The 24,448-nt window shown below is 33.6% G+C and overlaps 1 protein-coding gene across 6 annotated transcripts in view; it reads right to left on the reverse strand.

Moving 5' to 3' along the window:
- FAM135A (family with sequence similarity 135 member A) overlaps nt 1–24,448 on the reverse strand; it is a 95,498-nt gene that overhangs the window by 54,315 nt on the left and 16,735 nt on the right. For all 6 annotated transcript variants that reach the window (XM_023531212.1, XM_023531209.1, XM_023531208.1 and 3 more), the window contains 3 exons: nt 20,295–20,374; nt 1,071–1,210; nt 892–962 (listed from right to left, as the gene is read on the reverse strand). In XM_023531212.1, the coding sequence (XP_023386980.1) occupies nt 892–962; nt 1,071–1,210; nt 20,295–20,374 (291 nt within the window). The remainder of the gene's footprint in view (nt 1–891; nt 963–1,070; nt 1,211–20,294; nt 20,375–24,448) is intronic.

Raw genomic sequence — 24,448 nt, forward strand, 5'->3', positions numbered from 1 at the left:
ATATTTTAACCCATACATACACACATTGTAACTATCTATAACTAATAAATTACTTACTCATTTCAGCTTACTCCACTTGTAGAATTCTGACTTGGTTTCAAAGAGAATCCCTTAAAGAAGTCTTTTTAATAAACAGGTATTACAGAGGAGCAGTAGCTACCATGTAAAAAAATTCTTATTCCGCTATGATAGTAAAGAGGACACCTCAAGTAGAACTTAAAGTAATGGGACTGCTTAGTTATTTATCCTACGAGCAGTCTTAATTTATATACAATTTTCAAGAAGTGTTTCTACAACTGAAATTAAGAAAAAAAACCCTTCAAAAATAAAATTGTTAAATGGATCTGTGATTCCTGTCTTAAATGAATACAAGCACAGTTTGTCCCTAAAATGTATGTTCAGATATGTGGGCAAGTTCAGGGTAGCCAATCCTAAAAGCTCCTCAAGGGCTCTAGAAATTAATGAACTAGAAACAACTGCTAGGTGTAAGAGTCATCGGTTTTGACAAGTCTATCAAAAAAATCCCACCTAAAGAAGGCGTCACTCATGCCATTAAAATATTAGCCAGTAATAACGTGGAAGAGAGCTCAATCATATTTAAATGCCTCATGGCAATGGTATTATATCGACAGTGCAATTTCTAGAGTTCAGGAAATCATTTCATATTTCTTTAACTTGTCTAATTTTGCTACCTGGAGCTCATGGAATCAGCATGGGCACAAAAGAGCAGGCTTAACTATTCTCATGACACTCCCTCAGAAGATAGAAGTAGCTTATAAATAAGTATGAAGGGGATAGGCTGGATTCTAAGAAGAAAATGAGGACTCTAATATTAACAGATAACAGTCATGAGAAACTAAGGATTTTTAACTGTTTGATTAGCCTACTTACGAATAATCTCCATCAGTGAAGTGTAGATCCAGGGATAACAGAAAACTCATTTCCTCAAGGGTTTCTTCAATCTGAAGAGAAATTACAATAAAAAATTCTTTTCAAATATTAATAGAAAGTTAAAAATATGCCTTGATATTTTACAAACAATATTTAAATATATATGAAGAAATTTTTACCTTTTTTTCATCCAACAACATTTTAACTTTGAAGATCATAACATCATTTAAAACAACCTCCTCATTTTTATATAGAATTTGAAATGTTTTACTGCAAATCAGAGAATCATGAACTGAAGCTGGAAAGGCTAAAGTCATACCTAAAACAAATAAGATATACAATTGACAGATAAAAGAGCAAAATAAAATACAAGTAAATTAATATTTTTACTTTAAAACACTGTAAGTTTGATTATATTACTCCAATGCCATTATCATTTTATATAGCAGTATTATAACATTTCTGAAAGTTTATTAATTTCTATGGTAAAAAATGAATGGACAAGTACATTGTAATAATTATTAAGTTGTACAACTTATCTTCATCTGAGAAGATAAATAAGGTAATCTTGAGGTAACTATTTTAAGAGTAAAAAATTGACATATATGCTACAGAAGAAAGAAATTTAGTTTTCTATAGCTTGCAGAGTAAAGAATTTGGTTTGTCTTTGTCCTGGTTGCTGAGAAGTAACCTCTAAATCCTTGGAATAAAGAATCTGGCTAGTTTTTATCTCTGATTCCTGAGAGGTAGCCTCTAAATTCTTAGAATTTCCCAATGACAGGAATGTCTCTGATATTCATGGTGGGCCCTGACAGTTTATGTTAATGAGGTAACTCAAGATGGGCCCCTAGATAGCTTCTGCATAGGAGATGATTACTCAGAACCAGAACGGAGTTGGCCACACAAGACCAACCACGTGATTAGAGAGCTGAAGCTTTGAACCACAGATGTAAGCCCTACTTCCTGGAGACTGAGCCATGTGGGTAATGATCCAATCATGCTTGTGTAATAAAATGCCAGTAAAAATTCTGGACACTGAAGCTTGAGCTACCCTGATTTGCAATACTCTATATATGTTGTCATGTATCAATTTTCTGGGAAAGTAATGCATCCATGAGGAGAGAACAAAAGCTTCACAAATCCATGACCCTTCCAGATCTTGTCCTATGCATTTCTTCTTTTTAGACTGGCTCTGATTTTATCCTTTTGCTATAATAAAACTGTAAAACATGCAGAATGCTTTCCTGAGTTCTGTGAGTTGTTCTAGTAAATTATCAAACCTGAGGAGATAAAAGGAGCCCCAAATTTATAGCCAGCTGGTCAGAAGGAAGAGTAGTTTGTGGACCCTTGAACTTGCAGTTGGTATCTGAAGTGAGAGTAGTCTCTTGGAAGACCACATCCTTAACCTGTAAAGTTTGGTCTACCTCTGGGTTGTTGAAGTTAGGTGTCATGTTACTCTATCATCCAGAAATAACATGATGTGAGAAACAGTCAAAAAACTGAAAATGTTTAAGCCAGAGACAAAGCAAGGTAGGCATCTCCTCAGGGCAGAAAGTCCAGAATCCACCTGGAATAGGAGGGTGGTTTGTCCACATGGAGTGGTGGTCTGATGTCTGAGCCTGCACATGGTGATGAGGGAAGCTTGGAGTGAAGTATCAGAATCAGCGCAGGGAGAGGAGGGCAATCTAGCTGGAGGGTTGACTTAGAGGGAGGCATTGGGAGCCCAAGCAAGGTTAGGAAGACAACTGCATGACAGGGCACCTATGCTGGGGGGCTGGAACACAAATTAGGTGAGGAGGGTGTCCTTGCAGTGGAGAGCCTGGTACACGGTGTAGCAGTCCAAAAGAGATGCGAAAAACTTCCATATAGGGGAGAGGGTGAGTGTAGGCAGTGGCACCTTGACACACTCTAATGGAGCCCAAGGTGAAGAGAATATCCATTCAGATAACTCTTGGCACAAGGATTTAGCAAGTCCAAGTTGGGTGAGGAGGATGTCTACATAAGGTAGTGAACTGACATGAGGTGCTGAAGCCCAAGTAGCCCACAAGAGAGAGGAAACAGTGACAACAGGCTGGCACATATAAGGGACTAATCAAAAAAGAAAATATATTAAGATAAGAAGAGTCAAGTTTCTTATTGACTGAAAAAGAATGTACACATATAGAAAGAAGATACAAATATAGAATGAATTCTGTGGTACTGGATTGAAATTAGAAATACTGATGTGAACTCATGGTTTTCACTATATATTTAGATAAAGAAAGACATGTTAAATTTGTATATGCATATGTAAATATATTCATGTATACATACATGTATTCACTAGCTCTGTCCACTCAAAAGGTCTAAGAACGGCACAGTCCCAAATATTGTTTTTTAAAATATTCTCCACTAAAAGGAACCAAGGCTTTTGGAGAAATGGCTGATGCCAGAGCTGGGGCAGAGATAGGACAAGAAAAGTCTAGGCCACCTTTCATATCAGAAAGTAAGGAAGTGCTAAAAGAATGAGGGACACATCAAAAGGACATAAAAGCTAGCTTGAAGAGGCTACCGTGGCCATATCTGGGATGAACTGAGCACCAAAATAAATTATGACAGTAATGGATTAACATCATTAAATAATATGAAAATCCATAAGTCTATAATGATATATAGAAATGAATAAACAAATCAGAAGTTTGACAAAGAAAAGGATACTTATTAATTGAAAGGGAAAAAGTAACTTTAGAGTGAAGTCTGACTTAATCAAATGATCCAAATTAACATCATCATAAATATAGAAATCACCTAATTATAGAAATGCCACCTAATAAAATAGGAACACAACCTAAAAGCAACAAATGAACAGGACAAACAAACAGAGACTCATGGACATGGACAATAGACCAGTAGTTACCAGAGGGTAGTGGGGAGGGAGGAAAGGGGAGATAGATGGGGTATAAGAGGTCACATATGTTGTGAAAGAAAGAAATCTAACTATGGGAGGTGAACACACAATGTAACTATATATATGCCTTACTGTTAAAATGTACAGCTGAAACTTACCAGATTTCATTAACCAATGTCAACATAAAAAAATAAATAAAATAAAATAAGAATACAGCATCACTTCTGAGATATTCCTGTCAAAGGTGCATATCCTCAATCTAATCATGATGAAATCTCAGACCAATGCAAATTGAGGGACATTCTACAAATTAACAAAATTTTAATTTCAAAAGTGTCAGGGTCATGAAAATCAAGAAAGATGGAAGAACTGTTCCAGAATGAAGGAAACTAAAGAGACATAACTAATTACAACGTAGAATTCCATACTGGATCATTTTGCTATGAAAGACTTTATTGGGACAACTAGCAAAACTTGAATGGGTCTGATAATAGGATGGTGGTAATATATCAGTTAATTTCGAAGATGTTATTGGGATTATGTAGGAGAATATTCTTGTTTGGAGGAAATACATTCTGAAGTATTTGGGGCTGATGGAGCATCATGGTAGCAAACTATCCTTAAGTGGTTAATCTTAAATGGCTCAGGAAAAAAAGTTCTTTGTCCTGTACTTACAGCTTTTCTGAAAATTTGACATGTGGAAAGAAACGAAGTAGATCAGAAACTTAATTGTATATTTCAGAGAACAGATGAGAAAGGGAAGAAACTTTCCTCAATGGAAAGTAGATTTTTTAATGCACTCAGATAATGAGAAACTTGAATCTACTGCTTCAGAAAGGGAATGTTCCCCTGTTGCTCTTCCCTGAGGATGCTGCTCTAATGCAGCTCTCTCAAGTCAGGGCTGTAGCCTCTTCTTCATTCCTAGTACTACTGGACCTGGAGCTTCTTTGTTCCATACTGATGCTTATCTATTCGCAGGTACACCTGGACAAATTCCCTATTTCTCTGCCCTGCCTTTCTGGCAAACTCCTCAAAAGATTATTTGGTATTTAATGTCTAATTCATCTCCTTCCACTCTCTCTTTGGCCTGTTTTGTGATAACCAGTCTCTTCAGTGGTCCCCAACGATTCTCACCTCTTGGTATTCAACTCCTTGTAAAATACTTCCCACAAAGTCCCAGGGTTTATCTGTGTAAATACAGCAGAAGTAACTGTATGATTTATGTGAATACAGTAAGAGGAACAGATGAAGACTTAAGAGACCTTAAGCTAGAGGCAGCAGCTAAACACCTTCTGGATTCCAGACACAAAGAAACAGGGAGATAATGTTTGTTGTTTTAAATTAAGTTTGTGAGTAAATTCTTATACAATAATAATTCACACTTTATCTGGACTTCAGTGCATGTAACTGCTCTTATCGAGACCCCTACCTTATGCTTTGATAAATGCAATGGTGAATTCTCAGACCTCATCTTACTCGACTTATAATAAGCATCTGACAGTTACACATTCTCTTATTCTTCACTACTTCTTTAATTTGGCTTCCTGGGCATCACATTTTTCTGGTTTTAGTCCTACCTCACAGGCAACCACTTCTTAGTCATTTTTCTGGTTTTTCTCTCATCCAAGAAGAAGCATAGCATAGTAGTTAATAGGTTCTAGCACCAGACTTGCTGGGTTTAAATTCTGCCACTTACTCACTCTGTGACCTTTATTAATTTTTCTATCTTCCATGACCCACATGCAATTCTTCATTAAACCCCACTGGCTCTACCAACAAAATGTATCCAATATTTATTGAGTGAAAGCACTAGAAATGCTCACACATAAAAACAAAAAAACCAAACCAAACAAAAAAACCCAAACACTGCCTTTAGGAATGCCCTAAAAGGGATTCTAGCATGGGACAAAAAAAAAAAACAAAAAAACTGTATACAAAATAAATCATTCTAAATTGCTTTGGAATGACCATAATTAACCACCTGTGAAAGTTACCTGTATTCTCAATTAATATCAATATTTAAAGCTTTAAAAAAGATGTACCAATGACATGGTACAAAGATGTACCAAAGAAAATAAAATACTTCTCTTTAATTTTATTCTTGAACCAGGAACAATGGGCAAAGATGTGCAAGTTCTTCTTAGTCATTCATTCACTCATCCAATCAACAAATATTTACTGAATACCTATTATATGCTAGGTACTTTCTAGGTGTTAGAGATATACAGTAAAATAAAGGAAATAAAAATCTCTTAACTCACGGAGCTTATACCCTAATGGGAGGGGTGACAGAGAATAAAAATAGTAAATAAGTAAATGATACAGTATGTTTGAAGGTAATAAGTGCTATGGTAAAAAAAAAGAGAGAGAGAGAATAGAGGGTAAGAAAGGTAGCAACTTTAAACAGAAAAGTCACACAATGTTTAACTGATAAGGTAACCTATCAACAAAGATCAAAACAGATTCCTACATACTCTCCCTACTACATGTTGTTAGGTTGTTACTCCTCCTTCATCCTAGTAGAGGTTTATTCCCTAGAGAGGATAAAACAGAAGCCCTCTGAACTGAAAGTCACCTGGCAAAACTGAGCATGAGAAAAAGCATACTGAATGCAGAGATTGGCATAATTTCTCCACTACTGGGCTCCTATAAGGTGGGCAATTAGATCTTACTCTCTAGGAAGGAAACAGACATGAATCTTCTCTGGCATTTCAAGAACTGTAAAGAGTCTAAGATTTTACCCTACCTGCAAGCTAACAAGTTAGCCTGCCAGTTTCATGGATGCTGACAAAAGACATAAGACTCCTGGGTCAAAGACAAAGGATATTATAACATATAGCATAGCAGGCAGCAGGAGCTTCATGTTCTCATCAGTTCTCCTTGTCCTCACTCCCCAAAGTCCCATGTCTTTAAAAGGTACTACAAGAAAACCTGTCTAAACTTTGAACTGGAGACATTATCTTTATTAAACTAGAGAGTAAACAAATCTACCTTCTGCTCCAGAAACACTATCTATATCTTCTAAAGCTCTTTGCTATAGAAATATCCTTTACAAACCTGGAAAAGAAGTCCCTCAGTGTCTCTCCTTACAAGGTATATAGAAATGTGAGAAACTGCAGAGAATTTTTTTCAACAATATATATGGCCAAATCTCAGATTCTTCACAGTTCTTGACATGGGGAATCTAACCCAATAAATCTATAATAGATCTAGTATATAGATCTATTATAATAGATAATCTCTATAGATACTGACTTCAAAGATTCCTTAGCAAAGGGCTCACCAACATCATCCTAATGTGAAGCTCAAAGAGATAAGTCCCATGTATGCTCTCAGAATTTCTAATCAGCTTTCTTTTCAGTCACGTATAGATAATTGAGGACAATCAGATATCTAAAGAAAGCTTCTAACTTTTAAGTTAGAGATTAAAATAAAGAGAGGAAAAAAGAAACTTGTAGATAAGAAAAAGAGAGATAAAAGGGATGAAGAGAAAGGAGTAAAAAGAGAATGGAGAAAGATAGAGGGAAAGAAAATAAAGGAGAGAAATAGGGAAAAGCAAAAAGTTCAAAAAAGAGGTTAAAGTTGAAGAAATAACCCAGTAAATAAGCAAAAAAAAAAAAGGAAAGAACTAAAAATTAAAAGAACTGGTGAGATGATCTACCATCTAAATGATAGAAGTTCTGGAAAGAACAAAGAAAACAGATGGGACAAAATCATTAACAAAATAAAAAATTTTCCCAAAACTGAAGGACATATGTTTCTAGATTAAAAGGGCCCAATGAATACTCAGAGACCTGAAGTACATCACTGCTTGCCAGCAGAACACTAGAACAAAGAGGAGATTCTACAAGATTTGTGAAAGGATAAAAGGTCATATATAAAGGATTATCAATCAGAATGGCTATGGAAGTCTTTTTTGAAGTCTTAACAGCAATGTTGCAAACCAAAAGACAATGGGGCAATGTTTTAAAAATTCTGAAGGAAAAAAAGAGTTTCAACCCAGAATTCTATACTTAGGTAAACTTTCAAACAAGTAAGAGAGGAATAAAGTCATTTCTGGACATAGGAGGTTTCAAAGTACTTATTTCCTATGCTACTTTTCTCAACAAGATATTAGAGAACAGGCTCCACCAAAATGATAGAGTAAATCAAGAAAAAGGAAAAAAGGTGTTAGAAAACAAGAGATCCAATGCAGAACAGAGGCAAAGCGAAGCCCTAGGAAGATGGTGAAGGAAGATTCCTAAGAGACCCTCTGCCTTATATACAGATGGTGACTATTAAAGATTGGCTTAATGTGTCTTGAGAGATAGATATGTTGAGGTCTGCCATGTGAAAGATCTTTGATGCCAGGGTAACATTTTTTAACCTGAGGACAGGTGAAAAGCTTGACCAAATGTTTTTCAGTACTTGACTTGTTTGAGAGTATTCTCAAGTATACTCAAAATGAACTTTCTGCTCTATCACCTAGATCATATGAGGGCAGTCTTTTCACCTTACATATGTTTTCCACTTTGACCTATTACTGAGAGTAGAAGGAAGAAAAGTTGAATAGTAAGTTTAGATGCAAATCAGCCTACTCCATATGTTGGATATCCTATATTTCATCACATTCCAACCTTTATAGAAGCCTTGAATGTGGTGAGCTCTATGATTCACACAATTCATTCTTAACTCTGTCTACTAACTTCCCCAAAGGGGACTTAAAACCTCCCAAGTATACAGAAACATACAATAAATAAGAAACTCTGTTCAGCTTTTCTTCTGGGAGCTGTCTTTTAATAGTAGTGATGCCGCAGCTTTCTTACACAACTAGGTTTTTGCTTATTACTCAGCTTTTCCAAACTCAAACAGATATTTCCTTGGGATACAATCATAGGTGATAAAACTATAAAGAAAGCAAAAGAGTGAACACAAAAGTCAGGAGGGGTATACAGGAGGCTTTTTTTGGTACTAGTAATGTTCTAGTTCTTAAATGAAGGTTTGGGTATCTGGATATTTATTACTTAATAAAATAATGTTTTATATAATCTTCAAAAATATATATTTCACAATAAAATTTTAAATATTTACTGTACAGTTACTCTGTGCCATGCATTGTTCTAAGCTAAATAGACCAGACCAAACTAAACCAAACAAAAAGTCCACTTTCATTGTCCTCATCCAATTCTGTAAATTATATCTACACTGTGTTACAGAGAAGGACAGATTACAATGGCATCTTTTAATAGGAGGGTGAACCTAGTCTGTGGAGTCGGGAAAGGCTTTGTTGAGAATAAAGCATTGAGTTGAAATACCATAAAAAAAAAAAAGTCAAATAAAGATGAAAAGGAAGATCATTTCATGTGGAAGGAACTGGAACTTTTTGAAGGCAAGGTCCGTGTTTCGTATATTTTTATTTCATATAATATTATGTACATGGTCAACACTTGTGGAGAAAATGGAACTTGTGTACACTGTTGATGGGAATGTAAAATGGTATAGCTATTATGAAAAACAGTTTGGAGGTTCCTTAAAAAACTAAAAATAGAACTACCATATGATCCAGAAATCTCATTTCTGGGTATTTATCCAAAACAATTGAACACAGGATCTCAAAGACATATGTATACGCCCATCTTCATTTCAGCATTATTCATAGTAGCCAAGAGGTAGAAACAACTTAAATGTCCACTGATGGATGAATGTATAAAGAAAATGAGGTGTATGATGAAATATTTTCAGTTTTAAAAAAGAAGGAAAGCCTGTCTTGTACTACAATATGAATGAACCATGAGGACTTATGCTAAGTGAAATAGGCCAGACAAATACTGCATGATTCTATTTATATGAGGTTTACCCAAAGTAGTCAAACTCATGGAAGCAGAAGGTAGAATGGTAGCTGCTAGGGGTCAGGAGGACAGGGGAATGAGTTGCTATTCAATGATTTCAGTCATAAAAGGTGAAAAAAGTTCTAGTGACCTGCTGTATAACAACATGCATATAGTTAACAACACTGTACACTTAAAAATTTGTTGAAAGGGTAGATTCTATGTTATATATTTTTTACCACACACACACACAAAAGGAATGAGTGCTTTACTCTGGAGTGTTATTATCCCATGGCAATTTATTTAGAGAAAAGCCCTGAGGTTTTGTCCTAAGGTAAATACTAATCTTTCTGACATTCTACACTTGGGCCATTTTCTTCACAAATGTTGGTTCACAGTTGACCCAATTACGGACCTTTAATTAATCTGTTTTCTGGCCCACTTCTCACTTCCCTTCATGTGCTGTACCTGTTTGCAATTCCTAGGAGGTGCTCCAAAAGGTAGTTCAGCTCCCACTCTGTTTTCTGTCCTTCAAAACTTAAATATTTTTCTGTTATTTCTTTTTGTTCTTCTGTATCACTATTACCAAAGAGTACAGGAAACAAGAAGACCCAAACACATACGTGTATACTCAGTTTATTGTCTAGAATCTGAAACCTTCTCTGCTTTTTAATATTTACTAGATAATCTCTTTCCATGAAGTTAGGAGCCAAATATATCTTCTTCATTGCTTTAATTTAGGAGTGAGCACTATGTTTTACACATAATAGGCACTCAGCAAGTATTTACTGAATAAATAAACTTTCACCTAACTTCTTAATTTAGTGCCCTATTTCCTTGATGAAATGATTATTTTCACTTTGCTTCTCAGTAATCTGCTAACCCAAACATCAGATATATACTTTTAGTGACTTGTGATACAGGCCTTCAAATACTTACATTAAGTCAAGATAATTTATAATTTATTTCAACATTATCTTTCTGCATTTCGTTTGGTTAAACAGCTAACATTCGTATCTCTTTTTATTTATTTTGTGAACAAGTTAGCATTCATTGAATCACAATTTATTAAGCCTCTAAAATACCAGGAACTACGAGTACAAACAAATAACACTGCCCTTCTTTTCAGAGTTCCAATCTAGTTTGAATAGAAACATACAAACAAATAATCGCAGTACAGTGTGATAATCTCTTAATTCTCTATTTAAGGAGGCCAAAGCAAATGGCAATGTAATTATCATTATCTCTTAAGCCAAGTAAACAGGCAATTAAAGGCAGTGACAGAAGGAAGCTGTGGAATATAGGGAAAACAAAATAGAGGCTTGTAATACCAAGTAGACTCTAGTTTCATTATCTACGCAAAGTTTATTGAAAGATCTAACTTTATGGTGAGTTTTCCATTCATAGTTGTTGAGATTATTCAGTTACTGATAACAGTAATGAATTAGTGATATAATAAGAATTGTCTCCATCTATACACTTTAAATTTTCCTCATTTGAAAAAAAACATTCTTCTTTAACTATTCTTTCTTTGATTGTGTTAGAATTCCATTTCTGAAGAAAAAAATTATATGATAAGAGCTGAAAAAAGTATATAGAAAGTGCTATGACAACATGGCAGAGGAAACTTCTAACTACCTATCAGAGTTATCTATGGCTTAACAAAGGAGATAATGAGGAAGAGAGTACCTGCATAAGCAATGAGGTAAATTAGAACTCATCGAATTGGAGAAACTGAAAGTGGTTCCACAGAATCCACAGGGAGGACAGTGGGAAATAAAGTTAGACATGTAGTATAGGGTCAAAACATGAAAAATCTTAACAAGTCAGCAAAACTATGACATTTCAGTGGATGTCAAAGGAAGGCCTTGAAAAGTCAGTGGCTGGGCAAAATATAAGAAGACAATAAGGGAGAAAAGGATGGTTCTTTTAGTAGCACTTCAAAATATTTAAAGCTTTATCACAAGTGGCCAATTAACCACTGCCAAGGCGAAGTAACTGGGCCAACCCTTTCTTTGTTAATTAGACCTTATTTCTAGCCTTACTTTTTTCTTGATATTAATTTTTTTAACTGCTATCACCTGCATGAAAATACTAGATGGTGGTAAATAGGAAGAAAAATGAAATACACATATGGACAAGTAATTTTATCCAGAATAGATGACCTTAGAAAAACCCTGATTGAATACAAATAACCGGAAATTTCTTTTTTGTTCAACATGAGTTGATTTCTTATTACTCCAAATGCTTACCTAATTGTGAAGCTTCTACCAAAGTGGATAATATTTTTTAGTAATAAGAACTTCCCCACACATTGTTTATTTTTGTGAAATTTCCCTTTCTCCTCATGAAGCAGTTTTACATAGGAACTAAACAAACATTTTTTTCCAAAGAGGACATCAAAATGGCCAGCAGGCATGAATAGATGCCCAATATTACTTATCATCTGGGAAATGCAAATCCAAACCACAGTGAGATACCACCTCACACCTGTTAGAATGGCTATGATCAAGAAGACAATAGACAAACAGTGCTAATGAGAATGTGGTGAAAAGGGAACCCTTATATATTGTTGGTGGAAATGTAAATTGGTCCAGCCACTATGGAAAACAATATGGAAGTTCCTCAAAAAATTAAAAATAGACCTATCATATAATCCAGCAGTTCTACTTCTGGATATATATCCAAATGAAATGAAAACAGGATTTTGAAGAGATATATGTACTCTCATGTTTATTTCAGTATTATTTGCAATAGCCTAAATGGGTAAAAAAAGATGTGGTATATATACAATGAAATATTACTCAGTTATGAGAAAGGAGGCTATCTTGCCATTTGCAACAACATAGATGGACCCCAAACACATTATGCTAAACGAGATAAGTCAGAGAAAGACAAGTACTATATGATATCACCTATATGTAGGATGTAAAGAAGTCAAACTCAAAAAACAGAGTAAAATGGGAGTTACCAGAGGATGGAGGTAGGAAGATTAATGTTGTTTAAGGGTACAAACTTGCAAAGAGTAATAAATAAGCCATAGAGATCTAATGCATAGTATAATGAATATAGACAATGCTACAAAGGCAATTATAATATATAAATGTATCAAAATAACATGTTGCACACCTTAAAGTGTTATATGTCAAATTTATTCAATAAAAAATACAAAAAGAAAAAGACAGCAGTCTTATTATTGCTATTATCAGCTGCCATGTATAGAGCAGTTACTATGTGTCAGGCATTGTGCTTTATGCATGTTACTAATCCTTTAGGCACTCTTATAGGGCAGGAATTAACATATCCATTTTGTAGATACCAAGGCTCTGATAACTTAAGTAATTTTCCCAGGAAGCAAATGCCATTGCTGTTTGCTCTAAAGCCTGTGCTTGGTCTTCTATGTCACACTGATAATCTAGTTCAAACATATGTGTGCAGCTCACTCTTACACATATACAGAGCCGCTACACTAGCAGGGAACAGTTATCTTACGGGGGAAGGAAAGGCCCAAGGAAGGCATAAAAAGGTTAAACCATACCAATCATGCATACAAGTTAAGGCTAATTCTTGAAAACTAAGAATGGAAAGGCATATATAAATAGCTGTCAGTAAACTCCTTCGGGGACTATTTTTTCTTAAATCAAGTGGGTTCTCAAATCCTAGAGTCCATCTTATTTCAGCTTTTTAACATTTGGGGCAATTTAGGATAGAAACAGAGGGCAAGACAAAGGAAAGCAATATTTACTGAGCACTATACCAGGTCTCTTTATCCAATTTTCATAAACACACTGTAACACAAGGATTATTTCTATTTCACTGATTATAAAAGGCTCAAAAAACTGAATAATTTGCTTAAGACCATATAGCTAGTGAGTGGAAGAACAAGATTTGAAACTAGTTATGTCCAAATTCAAACACTTTCTATAGATTAAGCTAGTTTTATATGCATAGAAATGCAAGCCCAGGAACCTAGGTTTCCTTGATAAGTTATAAATTCAGGAGTCTTTTGAGGTCTCTTCCTCCTTTCAGTTTTCCCCTTCTTGCCCTTGGTCATCCCAGTTCACACTTATCCCAGAAATGATCTTTTTGATTTAAAATTTTTTTCTTAATTTACTTACTAACATGAGCTATTATCTTACGTACTTAATTACTATGCTACATAATAGAAATTATATACATCATAGGAAAACACGAAATTAACTTTATTATAATTTTCAGCTCTTTACATTAGATGGTTCACAAATCATAACATGAGTCAAAACCTGACTGCTTTCCATTTTTCTTTTATCACTAGAAGTGAAATAATAAAACTTTACTTGTATACAGCCCTTTAGAGTTTGCTAAGAACTTTCACTTACTTAACCTTGTAAAGCAGGTAACACATTTCACAGATGAGAAAATGAAGCTCACAAAGGTTAAGTGAGTTCTCCAAGGTTACATAAGAGAAAGCTGGTAGCCAAATTCTAAGTCACTACTTTATTAACTACAACTGGGGCACATCTTTGAATTTACAACTTCTAAAACACCTCAGATATATCTATTTCTATATTTCTATATCACAGGTGACCCAGCTCAATACCAAAATGGTAACTAGATTTGCCTTGACTTGCCAGACACTTAAGATCCTCTTTCTTTATGTTGGATAGTCATTTCAATTTTATAAACCCTTTCCCACTGTGTTACCATAAAAATGCAAAGGTAGTTTACTTGTTTTCAACATTAGGAACCTAACCATAGACAAAGCACATATGACTTAAATACAGCTGCAAAACAGAATATGAATATTAGCAACTTTGATAATATAAAACAAAGGATATACTTAACAGGTTGGGAGATACAGGGAAGGAGAAAACTTGAATAAAGAGGCAAGATTGTATATATCCTTACTTTACAAAATTAGGAGTCTGTCATATTTGCTGAAATAGGTAGAGTACGAAGCTTTAAATATGTTATTTGAAGCTACAATAATGGTCAAAGAAAGATATAGGAATAATGAAATCTCTTTTTAAAAGGAGAGGAGAGAGAGGGAGGAAGTAGTGTAAGTAAGATAAAATGTCATTTATTATAACAGGAAGTAAAAATGTCTATATATAGAGAAAACCATTAGGAAAAAAGAAATATTAAAAAATAGAAAATGAGCTATGGTTTTCACTACAAATCCTTTGGGATTAATAGATCTTTTAACTATTTGCCTTCATTATTACATAAAATTATTTTCAGAGACAAGGGATAGATAGATATTTAAAAAAACAAATAAAAGAATATTTCTTTTTAAAAAATACTATCACTATTAGAAATGGAGAGTTGTTACTTGAACTTTTGGTTGAAATTGTAGATAGTCCTCTAACATTTCGAAATGGGGCCTAGAACCAGCAATAATTTTTCTCCTGTAGAAGTCTCTGAATGCATTTTTATTAATCAATTTTCAACAGCTTATACATACTCATTGTTTTTTGTGACAAATGTCATTGCAGATGACAGCTATTTCCTGCCTCAAATCTCTCACTGTCAGCACAATCTCATGTTGGAAATAATTTAAATGTGTAGAGACAAGCTGTATAATACTATCTAATTCCTACCCCATTTAACCTGCCCTACTGTGACTCAAAGACAAAAATCATTATTTTTTTTCTATTCTTCTTAAAAGTTTTGCATAAATATACACAAGATATACGAATTATGGTAAAATATATCACTGGAAAGAAAAGGTCTTATGATAAAAGTACAAGTCAAAGAAGAAACAGAGTATGCTTATCTGTGGAATCTAAAACACGAAACAAAACAGGAACAGATTCAGAGATACACAGAACAAACTGGTGGTTGCTAGTGGGGAGGGCAGTGGAAAATGGGCAAAAGAGGTGAAGGAGATTAAGAGGTACAAACTTGCAGTTATAAAATAAATACGCCATGTGGATGTAATGTACTGTATATAGAATATAGTCAATTATAATTTTGTATGGTGACAGATGGTAACTAGACCTACGTTGGTGATCACTTCATAATGTATATAAACATTGAATCAATATGTTATCTATCTGAAACTAATATAATATTGTATGTCAATTATACTTCAAAAAAAAAAAAAAGAAAGAAAAAAGGTATATAATTAAAAGTATAGAGAAAATCCAAGCTGCTATAACTTAATTAAAAAGTATGCAACCTTTTAAATTTTTTCTGGAATGATGGTATACATAATGTTTTCAACAGAAGTAAAAATTATATATTATGGAAGTCTACTGTCTTTCAAACCTAGGTGTTTTTTTTAAAGATTGATGTCTGTCATAAGCAATTTATTTTTAAAAGATACTTCCATTTACACACTAGGAAACTATCAGATCATTGCTATTTCACAATCAATAACACACGGCTGATAATACCAGAACTAGAAACTGACTGGTAGCAACACTCTATCTGGACTTACAACTAATAAAAACCAAAATCACGGTGCCCAGGAAAAGCACTTAAAAAGAAGGTACTCTATTTGGGTATTTCTGAAGCACTATTTGTCATAATGTCAAAATAACATTGCTTTGTAAATGATATTATGTGAAATATTTCTGCCATACAAATGACCTCGAAAGATCTCAAACAACCCAACCTTACATGTGACTGAATCATGAAGAAACAGAAAATCTGAACAGATCAATGAGTTAGGAGATTAAATCAATAATCAAAACTCTTCCAACAAACAGAAGTCCAGGGGCAGATGGCTTCACTGGTGAATGCTACCAAACATTTAAAGAACTAATACCAAATATTTAAAGAACTAATACCAACCCTTCTCAAACTCTTCCTAAAAACTGATTAAAAGAAATAGTTCCAAACACATTTTACAGGGCCAGCATTACCCTCATATGGAAGCCAGACAAAGACACCACAAGAAAAGAAAATTATAGGCCAATATCCCTGATGAACACAGATGCAAAAATCCTCAACAAAATACTAGCAAACCAAATATGAGAGCACATTAAAAGGATCATATACTATGATCAAGTGGAATTTATCCCTGAGATGCAAGCATGGATGGTCTGACATGTGCAAATCAATAAACATGACATACCACATAAACAAAATGAAGGGTAATAGTCATATGATCATCTCAATAGATGCAAAATAAGCATCTGACAAAATTCAACATACTTTCATGATAAAAACTATCAATAAATTAATTGTAGAAAAAATATACTTCAACATAATAAAGGCCATATATGACAGGCCCAAAGCTAACATACTCAACAGTAAAAAGTTAAAAGTGTTCCTCTAAACTCAGGAATAAGACAAGGATGCTTGCTCTCACCACTTCTATGCAACATAGTACTTGGAAGTCTTGGCCACAGAAAATTGGCATAAAAAGAAATTAAAAGCCTCTAATAGGAAAAGAAGAAGTAAACTGTCACTATTTGCAGATATGATCCTATATATTGAAAACCCTAAAGACTACACCAAAAATCTGTTAGACCTAATTAACAAATTCAGTAAAGTTGCAGGAAACTAAATCAACATACAAAAATCAGTTGCATTTCTATATACAAGCTACTTGAAAAAGAAATCAAGAAAGCAATCAATAGATTTAAAAATAATATCAGAAATAAATTTAACCAGGAAAATAAAAGACCTGTACACTGAAAACTATAAGACACTGATGAAAGAAACTGAAGAAGACATTAATAAATGAAAGATATCCTATATTTTTGGATTGGAAGAATTAATACTGTCAAAATGTCCATATTACTCCAAGTGATCTATGAATTCAATATACTCTCTATCAAAATCTCACTGGCATTTTTCAAAGAAATGGAAAAAACAATCCTGAAATTCACAAGACCACCACAAATGACCCTGAATAGCCAGAGCAACCTTAAGACTAAAGAACAAAGGTGGAGGCATCACAGTACTTGATTTCAAACTTTATTACAATACTACAGTAATCAAAACATAGTACTGGCATAAAAACAGGCATATAGACCAATGAAACAAAATAAGAAAGCCCAGAAATAAACCCGCACGCTTATGGTCAACCAAGCTTTGACAAGGCACCAACACATAATGGGGAAGGGACAGTCTCTTCAATAAATGGTGCTGGGAAAACTGAATATCTTTATGCAAAAGAATGAAACTGGACCCTTATCTTCTGCCACTGATGAAAATTAACTAAAAATGTATTAAAGACTAAAATTTAAGACCTGAAATCATAAAACTTTAAGAAGAAAACATAGGGGAAATTTCCTTGATATTAATCTTGGCAATAATTATTTGGATTGGACAACAAAAGTAAAGGCAAAACTAAATAAGTAGGACAACCTAAATTAAAAAGCTTTCTCCTAAAAAGCTTTCTACTAAATAAGTAGGACTACCTAAATTAAAAAGCTTTGCTCTGCAAAGAATAACAATCAACAAAATGAAAAGGCAACCTACCTAATGGAGAAAATATTTGTGAATCACGTATCTGATATGGGGTTAATATCCAAAATATATAAAGAATTATATAAAGAACACAATTCAATAACAAAAAACCCCAAACAATCTGTTTAAAAAATGAGAAGAGAAACTAAGTAGACATTTTACAAAGAAGACATACAAATATCCAAAAGGTATATAAAAAAGATGTTCAACATCTCTATTCATCAAGGAAAATGTAAATCAAAACTACAAAGAGATATCATCTTACATCTGTAAGAATGGCTATTATCAAAAGTTAAGAGATAGCAAGTGTTGATGACGATGTGGAGAAAGAGGACTCTTGTGCATTCTGGGTGGGAACGTAAATTGGTGTAGCCACAATGGAAACAATATGGAGGTTCCTCAAAAAATTAAAAATAGAACTACCATATGAGCCAGCAATCGCTTCCCTGGGTATATACTTGAAAGACATAAAATCAGTTTCTCAAAGAGAAATCTGCACTCCCATGTTCATTGCAGCATTATTTACAATAGCCAATACATGAAAATGACCGAAGTATCTGTCAGTGGATGAATGGATAAAGAAAATATGGTATATAAATACAATGGAATATTATTCAGCCATAAAAAGATGGACATCCTGCCATTTCCAACATTATGGATGAACCTGGAGGGTATTCTGCTAAGTGAAATAAGTCAGACAGCAAAAGATAAATAATGTATGGTATCAATGTGGAAACAAAACAAAAAAGTCAATTTCATTGAAACAGGCAGTAGAATGGTGGTTGCCAGGGACTGGGAGGCAGGGTGGAAGATAAAGGGAGATGTAGATCAAAGGGTACAAACTTTCAGTTACAAGATAAATAAGTTCTGAGGATCTAATGCACAGTATGGTACTACAGTTAAGAGTAAATCTTAAGTGTTCTCACTACACATGTACAAAAGAGTTAATTATGAGAGATGATGGATGTGCTAATTATCTTCATGGTGATTATTTTACAATGTGTATATATATATATCAAATCACATGGTACACTTTAAATATATACAACTATATATTTGTCAATTATTCCTCAATAAAGCTGAAAAAATAAATAAAAAGGGAGTATAGAAAAAAGTCTTTCTGGTTTTTTCAACTGGCAATTTTAGGAGATACAATAAAGCAAGACATTTAGTTTGCTAGATTAAAGAAGTTCAAAAATGGAATACCAGATCTGTCTTGTCACGTTAGTTTTTTTAACCTCTGTGTTTCCTACAAAATAGACTTACAAAAAAACCTATTGACTATAAATGTATGTTTTAACATGTATGCCAGGCCAAGAATAAATTTCAAATTTGAAAGAAAGAATGTAGTATTTTTGGTCATAAGCAATAAACAGGCTTCCCTGAGCATTTTGATAATCTTCAAGAAGATAGAGTAAACTCTCCATTATACACAATTCATTAAAATTTAACAATAACCCAGCATTTCAGTAACCATAGTGTGCCAAAAAGATAATGGTAAACACTTCAAATTCCTACGATGTTTTTAAATTTTAAAAAAGGATTGAATTATGCTCAGCGTAGCTTTAGTGTTAGGTATATTTTATTATTTTATGATGCTTTGGAAATTGGTAATCACATTAGACACATATGATAACTCTCCAGAATGTTACATTAACTATTTCATTTTCTAACTGCATAGAATAAAAGTGTATACCATATCAGGGAAGCTGAAAAACTGCCCACTGATTATGTTAGGGCCATCAGTTTTGGCTCAAACACTTTAATGCTGGTGTCTTTACTTAGAATACAAGTGAATAACAGAGTTGCTATAACATATCTATTTTATATCTTCTTACATTGCCTTGTGGCTCTTTGTTTTCTAATTAGAGTAGTTAATCAGAAAAAAATGTGGTCAAAAAACTCAAAAGGCAGACTATAAAACTTTATCATAAAACACCTTTGTAATCTTGTCAAATTATACATCCACGTTCACTGTATATTTTTTTAAATTATATCCCACATGATAAAATTGATACCACCCCTACTTTTTTTTTGTTTTCCTGGAAATTTCACATACTTTTCTTTCATTTGTTCATAATAAGAAACCTAAAAGTGAGACAAGGAACCTATAAGCAAGCCTGTTTTACTGAGGCCTCAAATATATGTCTTATAAGAGGTATTAGAAGGGTACGAACTTATAATGATGCTCTTTGGTATCTGACATTTGTAATTGAAAAAATAAAAATAATGATGAAAAGTTATTATTGGACACTATTATGTTGCTTCAGATTTTTATTTTAAGTTGAAAATATTCCTTGGCTTACCCGCTGCATGTAACAAACTAGCTTCCAGTCTATGGGGGACTCTTGGTGGAACTTTCATAGATGCACGAATCTGGTAAAAACTAAAGCAAAAGAGACAAAGAAGTCATTTCAAAACATATTTTTAAAATATGCAATGCCCCAATTTCTATATATCTATACATATTAAAATAATAAAGTTAGTCTGCTTCAATCAGCTCCCCAAATATTTACTACTGGTGGAAAACAACATATCAGATCCACAAATCAAATATTGGCGTGGGATAAAACCCAAAGGGAAACCAGTATGTATAAAGATGAATGGAAAAACAGAAATATATATGGTATTTCTTACTTTAAATGACAGACTGTCATAGCAACCAGAGGAATCAGTAAGGCATCTAAGAGTTTCACTGCTTAATTTGGTTTACGCATTTTTTCCTTTTACAATATAATAAAGCAATTATTAGTAAGTATAACTTTGAGAAAAGAGAGAATTATAAATGGTTTTTAAAAATTGGTTTCATACTATGAAAACCTACCCACTCAAAAAAACAAACCTACTCAGATGTTATATGTCCTCTCTCTTCTGTACCTACCCAAACTTTAGGCACTGCTTAATCAGTTCTTTATCATGTGACAACAGTGCAAAACTAAACACTAAAAATATTTAGAAGAAGAGGAAAAGAACCATCACTAAACATGCACAAGAAATGTTTCCTCACATTCCATTTCCATTTAATCCTTATTGGGCTATAATTCTAATGTTATTCAGAAAGATATTTATTGATGTTATTTTTAAATATCAATGTAAGATACTGTATAGGAATACTTAATTACTTGAAATTACTTGAAATACTAAATTACTTGAAATTTCAAGTATCTTAAGCAGTCATTTAATATATCAGAAAATAAATCACTAAAGATTTTTTAATTTACTAATATTTAAATACAAGTTTAGATATTTTATCTATGTTTATCTATCAAAGCTGACAGTTATTTAACCTAACAGCCAAACTCAGGCTCCAGGTTAACTGGCTTAACTGGCAGAAGTAGTAAGGACTCGATAAGTAACAAAAAAGATAAGATTTAAAAGAAAAAATAAATCAGAATAGAAACAAAAATTATGTTCTTAAAAATATTCTTACAAACAAGTCAAGCCCTTTATCTAAAAAGAGTATGTCTCTAATCAGATTTTTTGAGAGATCAGTAACATAATATTCTTCAAAAGTCCTCAATGGATGGAGAAACCAGGTTGTAGAACAACAGAAGATTAATAAAAGCAGCAATTATACATGTTATATTTATGATGGTGACAATAAAAGAGAACTTAATCCTTATACCCAGTTCCAAACCTCCAACTATTTATAAACTATCTCTACTGGGATATGTTAAAGAGAAAACCACAGGCCCCAAATGGAATAACTTACATTAAAGCCCATGACATGAAACCACTTAATACCTAACCTAAATGCAGTTTCAACCTTCTCCAGGAATGTTATAACTGGTCGGTCTGGAATTTTCTAGTCAGTACCAATGAGATAATCTGTCAAATGGGCCCTCTCCATCTTCAAAGAAAGCTAAGGCAATCTACCTGGTAAGACTCCTGTGTCCCCTTAAAGGAAGGTAACTTTGCCTAAAATAATCCTTTTTTTCCTAATAACTTTCTTGTCCCACCCAGTTTCTGCCTAAAAATACCTTCCATATTGTACAGCTTTCTACTTGCTAGATGGGATGCTGCCCAATTCATAAATCACTCAATAAAACCAACTATGTCTTTAAATTTACTTGAAGTTTTATTCTTTAACAGACATCTCATTTCAAACTCAACATATCAAAATGAACTAATCTTGAGTCCCACACCAGTCATCCTATTCAACTTCATTATTTATTTCAGTATTACCAATATTTTCCAAGTTAATGTGATTTAAAAATTCAGCATTATTTTTTAAATTTCACATTATTATGAATTCCAAATTTGCAAAAAGTAGAGCAATGAACTGACATTCCCATTGTCTATATTCGATTATTAAAAAGATTTTGCCATATTTGATTCATCAGTATTTTTTTCTTTGCTGAGCTATTTCAAAGAAATCATGCAAATCCACACCTCGACAAACATATTTTTAATGCTTTTTCCATCTGAACATCATCTTCCATATGGAATTAGTCACTAAATCCTATTTGCCTCATAGAAATTAATAAGAAAAAAATATTAAAGTGTATGGTAGGTTGATTTATTAAATGTTTCCAATTTTTTTCCCCGTCTCTATCAATACCTCTTGCAATGTGACTCCCATTAAAAAGTGGACTGTAGTTCCCCACTCCTTAAATGTGGGCCCACTTTATGACTTGTTTTGGGCAATATAATGTGGCTGAGATGAAGCCTAGGTCTTTAGAGGTCTTCTTATATAGTTTCTTATTCTCTTTGGAAACCTGCCTCCTCCATGAGAATAAGCTGGAAGGTGAGGTCATAAGACATAGCTGTGTCCACCCAGGTGAGGCCACTCTGCATCAGCTAGCACCCAGCCAACCTGTCATTGCCTACAAATTCATGAGTGAGCCCAGCGAAAATTTGTTAAGCCAGCCCAGATCAGCAGAACGAACCATTTAGATGATCTATAGACTTGTGAGCAAAATAAATGTTTATTGTTGTGATGCCACTGAAGCTTTGTGTTTCTTGTTATCTCTATTATTGTGACAATATACAACTAATACAGAAATTGCTACCTAACAACAAAAACTTAAAATATGTAGCATTGACTTTGTGACAAAAATAACAGTTATAGTTACAGAGGTAAGAAAAATAATAAGAAAACTATAGGAGACTTAAACAACAGTAACCCATTTTTGCATAAAAGAAACATAGGTACTAAACTCATAGACCTTGGATTTAGAGAATTACGAATTTGCCCTCAAAGGCAAGGAAAGTAAAAGAAAAAAAAAAAAAAGAATTTGACTATATCATGGTAAAAAGCTGCTGCACAGCAAAAGAAACCATCAACAAGGCAAAGAAGCAACTATCTGAGTGGGAGAAGATTATCTGCAAACGACCCCTCTGATAAGGGCCTAATATCCAAAATATACAAAGAATTCATGCAACTCAATCTAATTAAACAATCTAATTAAAAAATGGGCAGAGGACCTGAACAAACTCTTCTCCCAAAAAGACATACAAATGGCCAAAAGACACATGAAAAGATGCTCAACTTCGTTAGCTATTAGAGACATGCACAGCAAAGCCACAATGAAATACCACCTCACACTTGTTAGAATGGCTATCTTCAACAGAACAAGTAATAACAAGTTTTGGAGAGGTCATGGGAAAAAAGGAACCCTCAGACACTGCTGGTAAAAATGTAAATTGGTATAGTCACTGTGGAAAACAGCATGAAGGTTCCTCAAAAAATTAAGAATAGAATTACCATATGGCCCAGAAATCCCTTTTCTGGGTATTTGCCCAAAATACTTGAAAACATTTATCCATAAAGATATATACACCCCAACATTCATAGCAGCATTATTCATTCGCAGTGGCCAAGACACGGAAACAACTGAAGTGTCCTTCAATAGATAATCAGATAAAGAAAATGTGGTCCATATATATAATGGAATATTACTCAGCCATAAGAAAAGATGAAATATTACCATTTGCAACAACATGGATGGATCTTGAGATCATCATGCTAAGCAAAATAAGTCAGACAGAAAAAGTTGAGAACCATATGATTTTACTCATATGTGGGATATAAAACTGAAAGCAACAAATGAACATGACAGAGACTCATGAACACAGACAGTAGATTAGTGATTACTGGAGGGAAGAAGGAAGTGGGGAGGCAGATAGGAGTAAAGGGGGTCAAATACATGGTGACAGAAGGAAATTTAGCTTTGGATGTGAACACGCAATGCAATATACATCTGATATATTACTCAATTGTACACTTGAAACCTATATGATTTTATTAACAATGTCACAAAAAAAAAAAAAAAAAAAAAGGTAACCCATGTTACATAGTGATGAAACTTTTGGTAAATATGCTGTCAGTAATAACTTAGCAGAAATTAGACAGTGTAACTAAGAAACTTTTGTACTTGATTAAGCCAATTTCCAGTCAAGTGGTTGCTCCTAGCTAAGTATAACAAGATTTTGCAAGAAAGAGACAAGTTAAAGAAAG

This window comes from Pteropus vampyrus, unplaced genomic scaffold, assembly GCF_000151845.1.
Source record: "Pteropus vampyrus isolate Shadow unplaced genomic scaffold, Pvam_2.0 Scaffold64, whole genome shotgun sequence".
NCBI classification, from domain to species: domain Eukaryota; kingdom Metazoa; phylum Chordata; class Mammalia; order Chiroptera; family Pteropodidae; genus Pteropus; species Pteropus vampyrus.